The 18,645-nt window shown below is 40.3% G+C and overlaps 1 protein-coding gene across 4 annotated transcripts in view; it reads right to left on the bottom strand.

Annotated features, from left to right (window-relative positions):
• Positions 1–4,734: 4,734 nt before the first annotated feature.
• The window catches only part of LOC137285281 (lysosomal alpha-mannosidase-like), a 68,590-nt gene continuing 54,679 nt past the window's right edge, over positions 4,735–18,645 (bottom strand). For all 4 annotated transcript variants that reach the window (XM_067817606.1, XM_067817608.1, XM_067817607.1 and 1 more), the window contains exons 16-27: positions 15,421–15,550; positions 15,059–15,120; positions 12,245–12,511; positions 11,460–11,578; positions 11,186–11,287; positions 10,013–10,100; positions 8,923–9,009; positions 7,870–7,960; positions 7,146–7,282; positions 5,796–5,951; positions 5,290–5,416; positions 4,735–4,913 (exon numbers count right to left, since the gene is read on the bottom strand). In XM_067817606.1, the coding sequence (XP_067673707.1) occupies positions 4,798–4,913; positions 5,290–5,416; positions 5,796–5,951; positions 7,146–7,282; positions 7,870–7,960; positions 8,923–9,009; positions 10,013–10,100; positions 11,186–11,287; positions 11,460–11,578; positions 12,245–12,511; positions 15,059–15,120; positions 15,421–15,550 (1,482 nt within the window). In that variant the 3' untranslated portion in view covers positions 4,735–4,797. The remainder of the gene's footprint in view (positions 4,914–5,289; positions 5,417–5,795; positions 5,952–7,145; positions 7,283–7,869; positions 7,961–8,922; positions 9,010–10,012; positions 10,101–11,185; positions 11,288–11,459; positions 11,579–12,244; positions 12,512–15,058; positions 15,121–15,420; positions 15,551–18,645) is intronic.

Raw genomic sequence — 18,645 nt, 5'->3', positions numbered from 1 at the left:
TAGTGTTTGCCTTCATTAAAATGCTCCTTTTGGACTTACTTAATAGTTTTTTTCATCTCGTGTTTAGGAATGACATGTGATTTAACGCATTGTACACATGCAGTGGTATTTGTGCAGCTTGGCTTCGTGCAAAATATTCAGTGAAATACTTATTTGCTTTGTGTTTTGTTTCACACTAAACCTGCCTCGGAGGTTACGACGCATGTTGCGTTGATGTCCACAGTAATCCATCACAACAATGTAATGTTTCTCCACCTAAACGTTTCTAGCCTTAAGCACAAAAGTGACACCGTAAAAGCAGAATTGGGGTCTTATGATGCAATTTTCATCACGGAAACTTGGCTAAATGCGGATATAAATAGATAGTACTGAGCACTAGTTTTAAAGCACCATTTAGAAAATCGTAGTGTTGGTGTGGCAGTCAATGTACAAGATCACCTCTGTGCAACAGTAACGGCGTATTTAGATATGGTTGAGCCTGAGGCGACATGGATACAGGCTAAATACATATCTCTAAATAATTAAACATTTAAACTGACTGACTAAACACCAGCACACTATTGGAATGTTAATAGGTTAAACAACAGGCAAAGCAGTTAATATTAATGAATTAATTAACTTTTCTTGCGACTTTAACATATACTTCATGATAAACTTCATGATTCCAATAAAACGGTGGAAAATTTTCATTCTGTCTATTGTCTCAAACTAATAATAATTACTGAAGCTACCAGAATAACCACTTACGCTAAAGCATGGTATGAAGTGTAACGGATGTTAGGGATTCTAGAGTTCTTGAATCGCTGTCTTGTCTTCCTTTACATACGAGAACATGCCTCGTAATGCTCATACTTTTGAAAGGCAAGTATATTCACGCTTTGTCAGATATTGATGGCATAAATAATAATCGATGGTACACAAGAGATTAATTAAGATTTTGCATGCACAAGAAAAGTAAAGAAACCTCGGTAGTGAGGATCCGACGGTTTCATTAATATAGCTTTTTCATTTGGAGGTACCAAACTATCACTGAATGAACCCGTTATGAATAATATTATATTCATTTCTTCGCAGATCACGTCAGAAGCCCCGATTCAGATTTTCCAATAATTGATCCGTAGATATTCAATATTCCCTTAGTCATCCATGAACACTACTAATGAAGGAGTTGATGCTATCCCTGTGCTTGCTGAATGCATCTACATCAACCAATGTACTGCAACAAGGAACGGCCACGCTAGCTTCGATATTCGCAAAACTGTTTATGTTTAACATGAAGTGAGTGAGTTTAGTTACAGCAATATTCTAGCACTATTGCGGTGGAGGACAATAGAAATGGTCCTCACACGTTGTATCCATCGGGGAATTCGAACCAAGGTATTCGCGGTGACGAGCGAAAGCTTTAACCACTAGGCTACCCCACCGCCCCTTCAAAATGAAGATTGTCACAGATTTTAATACAATACGTTTTGGGCTTCACACATTGTACACATGTGGGGATTCGAGTCCGGGTATTCGGCGTGACGAGCGAACGCTTTTACCACTAAGCTACCCTACGGCCCCTTTGAAATGAAGATGGTCACTGACTTCAAAACAACACGTTTTCTTACTGTTGAAATCAGCATCAATTATTTCCTCTCCATAAAAATGTGATACACGTGATTGTTCAAACTACAGACCAATAACAATATAATGTCATCTGTCAGTCAGTAGTGTATGGGTTCAAACCATCTGACATGCAATTCAAGAGGTTGGAGCAGACGAACGACAACAGGATTACATGTCTGAATGGAACATTTCTTTAATAAATGACCTGTACTACATTTTCCAACAGAAAGTATGAAAGTTACCATCTGGGAAGTAGAGGAAAGCTTCTGCTTGCCCATGCGTTTGTTTACTGATAAACCACGGCAGCTACATACAGTTGCACTCTCCAGTCTTTGTTCTAACCAAATATTACTGTTGTCTCATAATGTTTCAGTAATAATGTACTGCAACAAGCCTTATGTTGAACGTGTAAAAACACGACACAATAGATGTGTTGGGAGTTGAAGGACTTGATCATTGCTTGCTGATTATACATTTTATCTGTACATATGATTGTATCCACACCTTGAGAAGTGAGTAGTCAGCAGTCGGCAGTATTGAAGTCATTTACCTACTTTACACCATCGTAAAAATGCCGGTTATTTTCCTTTATAGAAATATCCTGGAATACTGTAATTGACAAATAATTTTGTTTTTCATGATGACATTCATTTGGATTCTCCGCTTCTTTTTGTTTCATGTTCACATATTTTTCCAGCGAACACCTGTTACCATGGATATTTTGCATCCATTAATATGTAAGCAATATTGTACAAAAGCCAGCACTACCATCTGCGAATACACAACATGATCAGTGAAGACATTTCACAGTCCTCCTTTGTGTACAGTGACGTGTAAATCATAAAAAACAGCCGTGTAAGAAGTCGCGACTATGATCACATTTTTAGTGAGTAACATGAAGGTGAATACCCTATTATGTTGCAAATTGTTCTCTTTATTTTCGTGACATGTCACACGCTCTAAAACAGTCCATTTAATCATGGCTACATTTTGATAATTGTTGCACTGTACGTTAATCAACATTTATTTATGATACTATTTAGCAGTTTGTGAACACAAATATGGCTACAAATGTTTAGCTATTGGCTGAATGCAGGAATCATGTATTCAAGAACTACACGGTTGCGAACCAGTCGCTTGCCATGTTGTAGTTGGTTAAAAACCTCCAATGCCTTTTGTTATTATCTTGTTTTAGCACTGGCCGTACGATCAAATAAAACGTTTCAAATATACACCGGGGATATCGGAACTTAAACAAATGATAAACGTTTCCCAACTTTTAGATGATGCTTGGAGATGACTGCAAATCCGTTCATAGCGTATATAAAAATGTGCTTTGTGCATACGGTATGAACGTATGATTCATAGGTGCAGTTTCGTGAAGGTGGAGTGAGTGAGTGACTTTGCCTTTACCCCGCATGTTCCAGCTATATGGCGGCGGTCTGGAAATAATCGGAAGGTCCGGGGTAGAATAGGCCTTCGGCAACCCATGCTTGTCATAAAAGGAGACTATGCTTGTCGTAAGAGGCCACTAACGGGATTGGGTGGTCAGGCTCGCTGCCTTGGTTGACACATGTCATCGGTTCAGAATTGTGCAGATCGATCCTCATGTTGTTGATCATTGGATTGTCTGGTCCATACTCGATTATTTACAGACCGCCGGCATATGGCTGGAATATTGCTGAGCGTAAAACTAAACTCACTGGCGCAATTGGGAACCAAAGACATATGTCAACCAAATCAGCGAGTCTTTCAACTCGATCCCGTTAGTCGCCTCTTACAACAACCATAGTCGCCTTTCATGGCAAGTATGGATTGCTGAAGGCCTGTTCTGCCCCGGATCTTCACGGGTATACAGCGTGAAGTTTAAAAACATAATATCGAGATACGTACACAAATCCGGCCCTGGTATATATTTCAAGCTGTACTTAAGTATTATTCATGGTATACTGACTTTTGGTCCCTTGTTCATAATTCGGTCATAAATAACAGTACTACAATGGTCACTGTGTGTTTCTGTTGGGCGGGCGGTTGAATGAATTCTTGGATTTGCATGGTGGTAGTTGTTTACAGTGTACAGACGAATTGTCCTGAATATTTTATCAAGGCGAAATGTCGTTGAGGCTACGTGCCTTCCACTTCATTGATTATTATATATTGTCTGAATACATGTGATATGTATGTGCATATGTGAATTAATCACGTTCCTTTGACGAAGAAGAGATAATTGCGTGAGAACCTGTACACCTATCTACGTGTTTGCTTCTCAATCAGTCAGTTATATAATAGCTCAAATATCAGTCCTTCGAAAGGATGCTCAAAAGCGCTGTTGGGTGTGGTAGGCTGTCGAGAATAAATGAGTCTTTGCTTTTGTTTCGAAAGTAGTAAGTTGCTCTGCTGGTCTTAGAGACAGTGGTAGCTTGTTCCATAAAGGTGGACCACCAGATTGAAAGGACCAGTGGAGTAAGAATACATTCCGAAACGTCGTGTTCCTGGAAGAACATCCATAAATTCGGATCTTCCATGTGTTTCTAAACATCTGAATCAATTTGCTTACTAAATCGGGGTAGGATGTTTCATAATATACCATCGACAAAACTGGTTTGAATGTACCTGTAATATAGGCGAATATTTTGAGCCGGGCTATAGGGAAACTCATAATCCCTCATGCAACCGAGTTTCAGCACATGTTTAAAATTGGTTCAGAGACAGTATCTCAATGAACACACAAAGTAGCGAATTAGTCACTAACGATTTTAGTAGTGACTCAATAAGTTGCCTGAGCCTTTGTTAAAAGGACTATGGGCTGCGGGAAGGAGAAAAAGATGACACCTATAACATATGGTGTAACTACATGGATGGCACCTAGCAACGATTGCATTGTACGTTGTCCGTTATCCACTGACACGTCAGCTATATAATGTCAAAGGAATGTCATCGTATACAATTAAAACCCGACACTGTGGGGTAGAACGAGATATAAACAAGGCCATGGCGTTTCTCTGCGCAGTGAGAGATCTGGCTGATTGAATAGGTGTTATAACTAGAATATATAAAACTGACAGTGGCATATAAATAGATTCATTCATCTATTCACAGTTATAACTACAGATATGAGACACAGTGTTAGAAAAAAATAGAATATTTAATAAAATATACGATATACAAATAAATATGGTGTAAAAATGTTCATGTCCCCGATTGGTAATTTTTCTGGATGATGTCGATGTGGAATGTTCGTATCTCCATGGGCGTGAGGGTTATGGTGAACGGAGCCTCGTGTTTGTACCGCCCTTCCGTGGAACCTGGTTAAACACAAATACACATTAGACTGACAATCTTTTCCTTGTAGCCGTACCTTTGGTTTGATGAACCTCATGACAGCATATTAGGTTCGAAGAAACAGCTCAGTCTTAAGTCCGGTATTGTTTGAAGGTTTATGCTCACAACTTCCACTTTGACAATGACCACTTCATTTCTATGTTGTAATATACTAGTATGGCATGATATATCAGAGCATTAACAATTGCTTAACCACCAAAACACAAAAGAATTTGACAAAAAGAGTTGTTGGTTTCAAAGAACACAAAACATCGAATACATAAAGTCTTTTGAGTCATAAAAGAACTAGCAATGTAAAGCCTAACACGTGAGTGACTAGAAGAGTGCCGAAGACCGTACCGACTTGTGAAGGTGTTAGGCTCCCATCAGGTTTCTTCCACCTCAGTCGACGTACACTGCTCACGTTGTGGTTAGCACCAAGAGTTAACTCCCTTACTCCAGTCACTCGAAACTTGGAAAATAGATCCTGAAATATGAAAACGTTCTGGAATAAAATAACCATAGCAACCACACTGTACCATATTACTACTACTGCTGCTGCTGCTGCTACTACTACTACTACTAGTAGTACTATCCCATCATAACTTGTCTATGGATCTATGTATTATGTTTTAGCAGTATTTATTTGTGGGGGGAGACTTGTAAAGTAGTTTGTGAGCTTGGTGTTGCTCGGCTGTGTTTCAGCGATATACCGGTGGTGGGGGTGGGGGTGGGGGTGGTGGTGGGGGGGGGGAGGATACACCAGACAGGGGCTTCACACTAACTGTAAATTAATATTCAGTCAAACAATGGATGCCACAACTATACACAAATATATGTGTCTGTCATTACAACGATCGACTCACCTCTAAATCTAACTCTGCAATTCGTTCCGATTCGGCGAGCTCCCGTCTTTCAAAAATATTTTCTAATCTCAGCAACAGTTTATTGACCTTGCCAGGCACTTGATCCAAGGTCAGCAGGTGGACATTACTCGGGAGAGGGGCAGACAAACCTGACCACTGAAATGCAAAACATGCCTTATCATGAGTGATGATTAACTGATTGACTGTTGTTGCTGATGTATGACCAGCTTGACCATATGCGTGAACCATTGAGTTTTTGGCTAGAGTGGTGCACTGTCTGACTCTGTATACCTATGTTCTCACACTCTGAAATTATTATCCTTTTATTGCCGAGGTACAACTGGTTTGAAAATGTGTGAAATCCATGGGGTTTGTTGCTCCCTGACTTTATACACATGTTTTCACCTTTTAAAATTAACGCTTGGTCGCTGATGTGTAATCAGCTCGAACTTGCGTGTAACCCATGGATTTTATCGCTGGAACTGTGCACCCACTGAATTTGGGTACCGTTTTATATCTTTGATATTATTTAGTAACTTTTTGATGCAGTTGTACAACCAACTCTTATCTCGCTTTTATCCGATGACGTGTGTTGCTAGCGGTGTGCACACATTGACCTTGTGTGTTTGTGTTTTCATCTTTCGTAATTAAATCAATCCCGTGATGTATGACTATCCCGAACACGTTGACAATTCTCAGAAGTTGTCCCTGGAGTTTTGCACTCACTGACTTTGTATACCAATTTCTTACTTTTGCAAATCATCAGTAACTCTTTGTTGTAACTGTACAACCAGCTTTAAATTTTGCTAGTAACCCATGCAGTCAGCTGTACACACCCAGACTCTGTTTATGTAGTAGTTTGGAAACTGTTTTAACACGGAAATGGTCTCTCACTGTCTTTGTACACCTGACTGACATGAATGAAATGATTGTTGTTTTTTGGTGTTTTTTTTTCTTTTTTTGAAAAAAGGGGAAAAATGTAGATGTTGTAGCGCGTTTGGTACTCTGAAAAAGGAAAGAAACAAAAAAAAAAAACTTTACGGGAGCTTCACATCAAATCGACATAACCGGCAAAGGAGTGGTAGAGTTGTCTCCCGTTATGGATCGTATTCCTAATATGCGCTGTTGCTATTGACTATCACACACGACCGTTTTTAGTATTTCCTTGGGTTTGAAATAGTGGAATGAATCATCAATTGTGTGCTTACAGATGCTACATTTTCTTTTACGAATGTTTTTTTAACAACGTTGATTGACTTCAATCTTCTTCAGTTCGCCCTGGGCAACAAACTTTATTCTGTTTCGTAAATGATGGGAAAACTGTCAGCTGAACAAAGTGGTTTTTTTCACCTGTGTATGTAAAGAATCTGTCACATCTTGCTGAGGGGCAGAGAACGACACTGTCGGCGGGTGATGGAACTGCAGCCCCAAAGGTCGGAAATCCTGAGCTGTCTTCTCTATCGTGTTCAGAAATACGTAGTGTTTGCCTGCAATATAAAAAGGCCGAAATCTGTGATCCCTTGTAAAATTACACACGATAAAAAACCAAACGAAGGCCGTTTTATTATACAGCTGTTCAATGCAATGACATGTCAGCTTCAAGTCTCCACGACAGGTGGGAGTGCAAGTATCACATTAGATTAAACCATGGTTAATGAAATTTCGTACATGTAAACTACCGGTTGCGCACCTATTTGTGAATGACCTTTACTTGAAGCTTCGTTTCATAAGACACCATTCCCTTGAAGTGCATCACCCTTGTGTTACTGCAGCTCTATAGCATCGCTTTAAAGGTAAAATCTAAACAATTAAATTGGTTTACAGTTACACACCTTACGTTCCAAAGCATGTTTTAAAAGGCAATGAAAATGAGTGAGGCAACTATAGAATCAATCGGCCCATTCAGTCGCATGTCAAGAAAGATTTTATGTATAAGTGTATCATATAGGACACCGAACCTCTCTACAAATGTTTATGTGCCAAATATTTTTCTATTCCATCACTGGCAATGATTCACCCTTCATTGTATGTCCGAAACTCTCCGGTCACAGATGGAGCCGTATCGTATTTGTACCTCTGATTATGAGACCTCTGCCGTCTACCCCTTTCTCATTCAGTGGTTCCTGTACTCCAAGGTCATCGTCCTTGAAAGTACGTCGGTGTACCTGGAAATGGGAGGCAACTCATGAATACTTATCCTACCAGCAGCCAACATGGTCGCTTTTCCTTGTGGTTGCAAAAAAGCGCTACAGATTTCAAACAAACTCTCCCTATGTGTCGGTCAACTAAGTCCACGAGCCCGGGCAATCAATCTCGCTAGTCGCCTCTTACGAGAAGCATGGGTTGTTGAAGATCAATGTTTACCAGGATATTCACGGATCATTACATATGCACCACGTCTATGTCTGTTTAGTTTAGTAAATGTTACACCTCGAAGTGTCATAGGAATTCTTTCAATAAGATGCTGGCAAATCGTGATGAATCGAAGATTCCGACCGAGTCAGAGGGTCTGGGAATGTCTAAAGGTGATCGTTGCGGTATTATAGCAAGAGTCCAATGCTGGACTAGCAGAGCGGTGTCGCTGCTTCAAATGAACAAACGCTCAGATAATATGTTCGTTTGCATCTGCACAGACGATAGAACTGGGTATCGTATAGGGCCATACAGTAACATGAAATGCTTTTTGAAATCCTAGAGCTGCAAAGGAAAGTCGATAATTGCGTAAATATTTCATCCAAACGATAGGTCTGTACACCATGTGTTCCTGCCGCCATGTGTGTGTGAGAGTGCGTCCATATCAGCATGCACGTGTGTGTCTGGGGTTCTGCGCATGAGTGCGCGCGTGCGCGTGTATGCATGTGTATGGCTTAGTGCCCGTGATTACGCCAGGGGAAGATATACTTGGAAGCTCTACGAAATCAGGTAACTGTATCTCACACCAGCCACATGAACGTGAACACACAACAGACGTCTGAAGGGTTAGCATGTGAATGTAGTTTTCAAACGCATTAATATTTTCAAGCTGCATCAGGTTGGCACGTATGAATTCGATTGCGAGTTACAAAACAGATCAAGCCTGGTCAGTGTATGAGATTTGTTTATAAATAATATTGACAGAATAGGTTACCAGCAGCTCAATTTCCCCATCTTTGATGCTGGCTCCCCCCTGGCAGCGATCTGTCAGAACCGTCAGCTGGGCCTGCTTGTCTTGGTCCTGGATCAAACAGCAATTAGGTCAAGTACACCGAAACACTTAAAGCAGGGAACGGTCACCTGTATGCATTGAAAGTGATTTATGGCAGAAGATAGGTCGAGGTTTTTCTCTTGTTCTCTTGGGTTTCAATATACCTCAACCAGTGTAGGTTACACAGACTAATCGACATCTGCTTCCTAGCCTACTGACAACAGAATCGGCGATGTTTGCTGCACAGTTTTGGTGAATTTCACCACTGTTCTACAGTTAGTGAAGTTAAAATTATGTATCATATATTATTAATAACAATTACCTCAACATGGCATATCCTTCATGGAGAGATGGACGCATAACCCGATGCGCATATGGGATTTCGCGTTTCTGATGTCAGCAACTGTTGCAGTCAGTTGTAAATCAACATAAATTATACTAATCTAAGCTAAATTACAGGTTGCCGAAATAGTTTCGAATGCTTCATAGACTATATGTTTTTTTCTTGGCAGTTTGGCTCCAAGCTCCACAGACAAACAGGAGCGGAAACACTAAACAAGTTTACACCTTTCAACATACAGATATTATTTAGTACCGCGGACACACAGGCAGGCGTCACATTTAGCGATGTGGGGCATTGCTCGTGGCGAGTGGTAACCGTTACCCACTCGGATGTCTCCAGTATCCCTCATATGAACAACCATTCCCTTATAAACCTGATGATGTGGGATTATCATGAAGTGTGTTTGGTTTTGGGTGCAGCAGCCACCGCCATCATTTAGTTACTGCCAATTAATCTTTCAAATATCAGCATAATTATTTTTGATGTTTACTCTTTAAAGTTTTGTTAATGTTTTCCTCGTAATCAAAAGAGCTACTCCAGTGGAAAAATGAAACTGAAATTAGAATTTCATTTTGAGAGGAAAATCTCATTAGATTAGTGCCAGTCAGTGAGTATGGTACGGCTGGCGGATTCAAACGCCCACTTCGGCGAAACTACATGTAGGTCGATTATTGTAAATGTTTCCCTTACTTGTAGAGCGATTCTGCCAGTGACGGGATAGTAATTGCCTGAAATAGGGCTTGTCACAGTCAGGTTCCAGGTCTCGCGTTTATCTAGTCTGAAAAAAAGAAACGAGTTTGCTTTTCTAATGAGAGTGTGATTAATTGAGTGATGGATAGTCCGCAACAGATGCGAAACCGATAAAGTGTAGTTACGAGACACTGATTCCTACGCAGCATAGGCGACCACGGTGAGACACGGCATTTGGAGGGACTTTGGTAGGCCTTTACTTGAGAGCAAGCTGATATGTAGACACTTTGTAAGAGGACAGTCATATAAAATAACAGCTGGTCCATGGCAATTACAACATAACCTCAAGCGTGACATATTGCAGGGAATAACCGGGAATCATGTGACACATGTCAGGACTTACGGGACATATTATATGGGAATAACCAGGACTCACGGGGCATATTATAGGGAAATAACCAAAACTCACGGGGCATATTACATGGGAATAAACATATTATATGGGAATATATGGGAATAAACAAAACAGAACATAATATAGGGGAATAACCAGGACTCACCACAGGACATATTATATGAGAATAACCAGGACTCATGGGACATATATTACAGGGAATAACAGGGACTTGTGGTACATAATACAGGGAATAACCAGGACTCATGGGACATATTATATGTGAATAACAAGGACTCACGGGACATATTACAGGGAGTAACCGGGACTCATGTGGCATATTACTTGCAATAAACGGGACTTGGGGACATATTAGAGCGAATAACAGGGACTTGCGGGACATGTTACAGGGTATGACTGGCACTTGTCTAGCATATTGAAGGTGAAATACTTGAGATTTGCGGCACATATTACAGGGAGTATCCGGGACGTGTGAGACATATTACAGGGAATAACCAGGAGATATGTAACAGGGAATATCTGTGACTTGAGGGACATATCACTGGTGAATAAGGCTGACTCGCGGAACATGTTAAAGGGGAATAACCGGGACCCGTGTGACATATTACAGGAGGTCTGCACTCGTGTGACATCTAAGAACAACGGTAACCTGGATTCCGTTGCCCTCTGGACTAACACCTTCTTTCAAGTCATTACTTCTGTTTTAATTCATTCATATCAGTGAATGTACTGTTATCTTTCACCTGATTGACTATTACCTTCTCTGGATCATTTCCCGCCCATTAGAGTCTGTATACACTACCCCCCGAGTCTGCAAGTCGGTAGTGAAGTGGGAGATCACCTCCTTGGTTTCCCTGTTTCTGCAACATAGCCAATGAACAACTCACCCATTGGTGGATAACAACAACTATTCCAATCTTGACATGTTGTTAAATGTGAATCCGGGAGAGGAGCGATCGCTGCATGGTTTTACCTGGCTGTCATCTGTCACGAGAATTAAAATGTCTGTGTGCAGAATATACCTGTACTTACTCGTCAGGTAAAGGCCCCACAGTCCACTCTAGTTCCAGGTACGGAGCTCCGTCATACAGTCTGATGACTTGTGTCATCCAGCTCGAAAACTCCTGATGGATCTCCAGAGCGTTCACACCCTGCAATACGCAATCGGAAAGGTAAGTACTACCAATCATGACCCAGTAGCAAGACTAAGTGAGTGAGTTATTTATGCCCCTACAACAATATAGTAGCAATACCGATGAGGGTCACCAGAAAATACATATAGCATATATGATTGAAATTTACACAACAGTCCTTTCAGATCCACATTGTGTATGCTTTTCACACAATCAGGATTGTTCTAACAATATTACGATGTCTACTGATATCAAATATATCAACACGAGTTGATAAAGTAACGAATATCCTAGGTTTGCCGATGATATTTTTATCTTTATCAACAAGTGAAGACAGAAGACACGTGGGTGAGATTCTATTTATCATCCAAATCATTTTTTAGTTTTCAGTGAAAAATGTACATCTCTGAACACAGCACTGCCATTAGGTTTGCATTGCAGCGATGTCATAGCATTGTGACACCATCAACTTCATGACGTCATAGCATTGCCAGAGCATTGTGCAAAATCTACTGTCTGATCTCCCACATGCAATATCTCTTGTGGAACAGTTTTGGATTATAAAATGCGTTTGACCTGATATACACAAAGGCTGCAAAGTGATAATTAAATGATGAGGAGGATGATGAGGCCCCATGCTGTGGGTTCCTGGAGCAAATCATGATCATCTTGTTGGCGGCCTACCTTAAATGTCTTGACATTGACGCCTTTGGCGTCACGGCCGTTCAGTCTAACAGGGCCTTGTCCTTCCTTCGGGACGAAAGCGTATGCTCCCGACGCCCGTTTGTGTGAGCCCAGGAAGCCCCCTGTGCGGTCATTAGGGTCCCGCTGTTGACCTTCACTGGACAGGTAATACCTGTAGCTCTGCTCGAATTCTATCTTAATCTGCGTGACTTTGTTTGTCAGCGTCTTAGTCAAACCACTCTCAGCATCAACAGTTAGCAATAAAAACTGAAAAAGACGATGTTTTCCCATAATAATACACACAATATCACACAAAATTCACCTTTTGAGAGTCGTCAGATGACAACCTGAATATACATGCCTATAATCGAATAAACACGTGCAGTGTACGCAATCACTAATTTGTTCGGCGGGGATATTGAAAATCGTATTCGAACATATTTAAGGAAAATGGGGTTCCATAATCAGTGGAACAGGTAAGTGCATGGCCTGCTATATTGGTATCTAGGGCTATAGCGGAAGTCAACTATTGATCTCGACGGGCAAAGTTGGTTTCAACCCATTTGACTTTCTGTCAGATGAGCTAGAAAAGACTGTTCATTAAAGTATCAATGGCAGACATCAAATGTCAGTTGAGGGTTTTATGATGATATTTAAACGTTTTAGGAAACAAATCTGATATGCTGGTCTTCAGAATTATATATGATATCATGTAGATATATACTGATATATAATCTGAGCTGGACAATTAGAACACCTATATACACACAAATCACAGTTCACTGTGATGAAGTGACACAAATCTTGATAGCAGACCGTTAGAAACAGGTGGTTTCCTGATGGAGACTTGTGAAGTGCGTGTGTGTGTGTGTGTGTGAGAGAGAGAGAGAGAGAGAGAGAGAGACAGAGAGACAGAAAGGGAGAGAGTATGTGTGTGTGAGAGAGAGACTGAGTGAGTGAGTGTGGAAGAGAGACTGACTGTGTGTATGTGTGTGATGGTCGCCCAGAAAGATCTAAATGCATATAATCCCCACGTGTTAGATTTACTTCACATCGATGTATTTTATATGTGAGCGATTCTACTAATATTCACTTCGACAACTAGAACATACAAACGGAGGATTGAAACCGAAGCGCAAAGCACGTCCATCACATTTTACCTTGGTTCAAAATAAACCTTAACCCTAACACAATATAAATGAAACATTAACACAGTTACTCAGGTGTAACGATTTTTTTTTTGCAAATCGAGGCAGAATTTACTGGTTTCCTAAACTGCGTTAAAGTCCAAATGACAATCAGGTCACAGTTTCTGCCCTCCTCAATCACTAAGGACACACAAAAACGTATCCACAACGCCCAACCCACTTCTATGATATCAACATATTAAGCCGCTAAAACCCCATACCGCCCAACCCACTGACAGACATTGTACTAGCCATGTGAATATCGATATAATGCTCACCACCCACTGACAGACATTGGACTAGCCATGTGAATATCGATATAATGCTCACCAACCCACTGACAGACATTGTACTAGCCATGTGAATATCGATATAATGCTCACCACCCACTGACAGACATTGTACTAGCCATGTGAATATCGATATAATGCTCACCAACCCACTGACAGACATTGTACTAGCCATGTGAATATCGATATAATGCTCACCAACCCACTGACAGACATTGGACTAGCCATGTGAATATCGATATAATGCTCACCATCCACTGACAAACATTGTACTAGCCATGTGAATATCGATATAATGCTCACCAACCCACTGACAGACATTGTACTAGCCATGTGAATATCGATATAATGCTCACCAACCCACTGACAGACATTGAACTAGCCATGTGAATATCGATATAATGCTCACCAACCCACTGACAGACATTGGACTAGCCATGTGAATATCGATATAATGCTCACCATCCACTGACAAACATTGTACTAGCCATGTGAATATCGATATAATGCTCACCATCCACTGACAAACATTGTACTAGCCATGTGAATATCGATATAATGCTCACCAACCCACTGACAGACATTGGACTAGCCATGTAAATATCGATATAATGCTCACCAACCCACTGACAGACATTGGACTAGCCATGTGAATATCGATATAATGCTCACCATCCACTGACAAACATTGTACTAGCCATGTGAATATCGATATAATGCTCACCATCCACTGACAAACATTGTACTAGCCATGTGAATATCGATATAATGCTCACCAACCCACTGACAAACATTGTACTAGCCATGTGAATATCGATATAATGCTCACCAACCCACTGACAGACATTGGACTAGCCATGTGAATATCGATATAATGCTCACCAACCCACTGACAGACATTGTACTAGCCATGTGAATATCGATATAATGCTCACCATCCACTGACAAACATTGTACTAGCCATGTGAATATCGATATAATGCTCACAAACCCACTGACAGACATTGGACTAGCCATGTGAATATCGATATAATGCTCACCAACCCACTGACAGACATTGTACTAACTATGTGAATATCGATATAATGTCCACTGGACACTTATGCTGACGTGGAAACTAAGGTAACACATTACTGTTGAACAAGTTTTACTGATGACGAAACTCAACATTGTTTAACTAGGTGACTGGGGGATGCATGTAGCACTCAGAGTCTAGGTAATCTGTGCTTACCCTCTGAGTACATTGTAATTCTACTAAAAATAGATGGTTCATTTTTCTGTCCATCTGTATAAAATACCTTTACATGTGAAAAGAAATTGGGTTGTTGATTTCTTACCTCATTTTCTATGACAATGTCATCCCTTGTGTTATCTTGTAGTGGCGGGACATCATTCGAACCTACAAGTCCCATCATGCGAAGAGTTACATGATACTTGCTATTAAAACCCGTTAAAGAGACATTAAACCAACAGGAAAACATATTACGTTGACATATCAGTGCACAAGAACCATGTCTAGACGATCCCGATGTAGACTCGTGTTCAACGTTACAAATATTAATAAGGTTTTCTGGTAACTTCTGTGTTTATGTGAAATATCAGATATGTCAGTCTATTTCGGTTCTTCCAGACAATCAGTCGGATCGTTTACTTCTATTGGCAACATCCAAATCACGACTTGTATAGCTGTGGTACTTACTAGTCTCTTTGCTCACTTTATAGGAAGCGAACCCTAATGGTGGAACGTCAGCTCTGAACACCAGCTCTGCTTTAGCTTTGGAATGGCTTCGTTCAGGTATAGCAGCAGTTGATGACGACAAAGGCACTGTCTGGAATATCCACAATATACCAACATTATGATATATGGTACACTCAAAGCTATGACAATAAAGTGAATGAATGTTGTGTATCGCCGCTATCACCACTATTCCCGTACATAACGGCTTGGGTCTGATCACGTTTTATTCTCTTACTCGGCTACTGCGCATTACAGCATTTTAATACCTATTGTAGAAAGAAAGGGGGATGGGGTTGAGGGTGGGTTGAGCTGACTTTTCGGTAAACAACTGCAGGTGCTTACTGGATCAGTGATGGAACAACGTAACTTTGTAGGTCTTTTCCAATGAATTTCCTCCAATCCAAGTTCAGCTGCATCTTCTGCGTGTAAACTATGAATGCACCCAAAGTCAGTGTAATGTTTTTACCACAGGCGGCGTATCCCATTTATATCGTCAACCTGTATTAAATTACATTTGTGACGTCATTCCATTCTCTACTCTACTGTACCAGTTTCAAATTTAAAGACTCCATTTTGTAATTTTACATTTAACGTTGATAACTGAAATACTCCCAATACTTTGAATGTAATTTAAGTAGTGTAATATCCTCGGAACTCTCCATTTCTTGAAAATAATGTGGCTCCATTACTTTTAAGGAACGGGGAGTTACTTGGACATAACCCTCTACGACATGACACTTTTACGAAGCCATAAGGGATGGTTTATTGTTCTTACAATGACTAAATGTTTTTCACGGACATGCATGAAAAGTATCGTTCAGCTGAAAACAGACACATTAAATTATCAAAAAGAAATCCCGATATGTAATACAACGTCCAACTCAATCTGTTGAGATGAGGATGTGTCGGTCCCGCAGATCAGCCAGCTTCGCAAGTCGGATGCCTCGACCTAAAGGACTTGATCTGGCCGCAAAAACGAGCTGTGGTGTTGTTGTATGAGGGAACTTTTGTAAAGAGTTGAAGACTTTGTACATCTCCCCCAAGTGTCACAATCTGGTTGTTTTTATGTCAGGTCTGAAGTTAAGGTGAATAATATTTCCCCTGACAATTCACACCGTCGAGTTTACAACATAGTATGTGGCCGTGACGAGGCTGTCACAAGAGGAGCTATAGTCGGGGGATAGGTAACTTCATCATGTATATTAACGTGTCTAGGAGCAACGATTTAAGACACTCTAGCGCCAAATTGACAAAAGTTCAATTAATTTGAATGAAAAAAGCAAATGGACCTTTTTGGTATCGTATCTAATTCTCTATAGAGATCGACACAAGTAATCTTTTACTAGCAAATAATATACATGACCATCACTATACATACCGCCTCTAGATGTAACCATCACTTTATGTAACCATTGCTACATAACACCATTACGTAAACATAACGTCATGTAACCATCGCCGTACATGAGAGCATTATGTACTGTCTGTAACCATCTGTACATTGCATGTGAGCACCATGACATAGTACAGGTAACAATAATGTATTATAAATACAAAGCACAATCACTGTATATAACATCACCCTACATATTGTTAACACTGATGACAAAAAAAGGCTCTGAAATTACAAGTATGACCCTTTGTCTTTACCGGCTTTTCTAGAAACCCTTTTACTTTCATTTTTCTCTGCATCCCCAGGCCCAAACTACTTCAAAGCGATCATTTGAAGAATATCTGCTTAATCTCTGCTGTTGGACTACAACGCAAACATGAAGTCGGAGCAGTCATTGTCGATCGTTACAGCCGGCATGGCACGATATTAATACTGACAGCAGCATTCAACTATGCATTATGTGAATTCATGATCATGAATAATGTTTCAATTTCAATTGTCTGTTGCTGCAGTTATTAGAAGCAATCAATTGACCTAAAACGACACAATTACCTGATAACATATCGCGTGGCCCACTTCAATCGATCGAGCATCAATCATTCATGCTTTGACTGTAAGGACGTTGACCTTTTTAAGGAGAGATAACACTCACTGAAAAAGCCTCATTTTACTTTGAGTGGCGTGGTCGATTTTATTCAGGGATTTGGCAACGACTGTCCATATTACTCCGCTGTACAATACTAATGTAACGTTATGTATTATTCATTCAGCTTCCTCGTGCAATATTGAAATTGAACACATTGCACATGCGCTCGGACCAGCTGATTCACGTTCTCCAAAAAACATTACAGAAATTAATAGCAAAACATGAACGCGTAATGCAGATGGGAAGTACAGCATTTTATGAAAAAAAGCTTAAAAAATATAACGACTACAATTTGGAGAAAATAATCCGCAAAGCCAAATTTATGTTAAATGAGAAACGAGTAAAAAGTCAGTCCCGGAAAGGTTGTCGCCAACAATAGTTCGGAGCAGCGATACGGTGGAAGTGAGTGCGCACGTATTTGTGCTCTGTACAAGCATTGATCGTGAAAATACCTACATTACACACAGGCTAATTAACGTTACTGACAAACATGCTGACTGCCAGGACACACACAAAAGACAAAACACTATATGAGTGTTGTGTCGTTAACGGCGAGCAAATCAAACATACGCTCCATGTAGACTTAAATCTAACATATTGAAACATGGGAACTTCACCGAAAGACAGAGTAGTTATCAATATTTGATTTACTAGCTAACTGCACAGTTAAATTGCATGATTATGCTTTATCGTCAAACTAACGGTGGCTACAGGAAATCACATGATACCTCCAATGTGCAAGCCACTGTTTACATACACTCACACAGGAAGGTGCATCATGGACCGTTTGACGTTAAGGGTATGATGATCTGTGATGAGGTTTGTTTCTTTACATGTATTAATTTTCCTAGCTTACTCGGAATAAATCAGGGACTGATGTCCGAGAATGGTGTGGCGGGGTGTGTAGTGTGTGTACTGATTGCTGGGAGGAGGGTTGGAAGACAAAAATAATTTGAGCGGTTGACTTAAATGCTTGAGAAAACAATTATTGTCCAGTTTGGAAAAGGACAATAACTATCATCTACATAGTAAACAAACAAACAAAAACAAAAACAAAAAAAACAACCCTAAACAAAAAATGGCAACCGTCAGCTGCATACTTTTCATTTTATAAAAATACATCTGTTTTTTTCAACTGCAACTGACA

This window comes from Haliotis asinina, chromosome 5, assembly GCF_037392515.1.
Source record: "Haliotis asinina isolate JCU_RB_2024 chromosome 5, JCU_Hal_asi_v2, whole genome shotgun sequence".
Classification (NCBI taxonomy): Eukaryota; Metazoa; Mollusca; class Gastropoda; order Lepetellida; family Haliotidae; genus Haliotis; species Haliotis asinina.
Note: the sequence above shows the minus strand (reverse complement) of the source record. Positions and strands in the feature narration are given on the sequence as shown.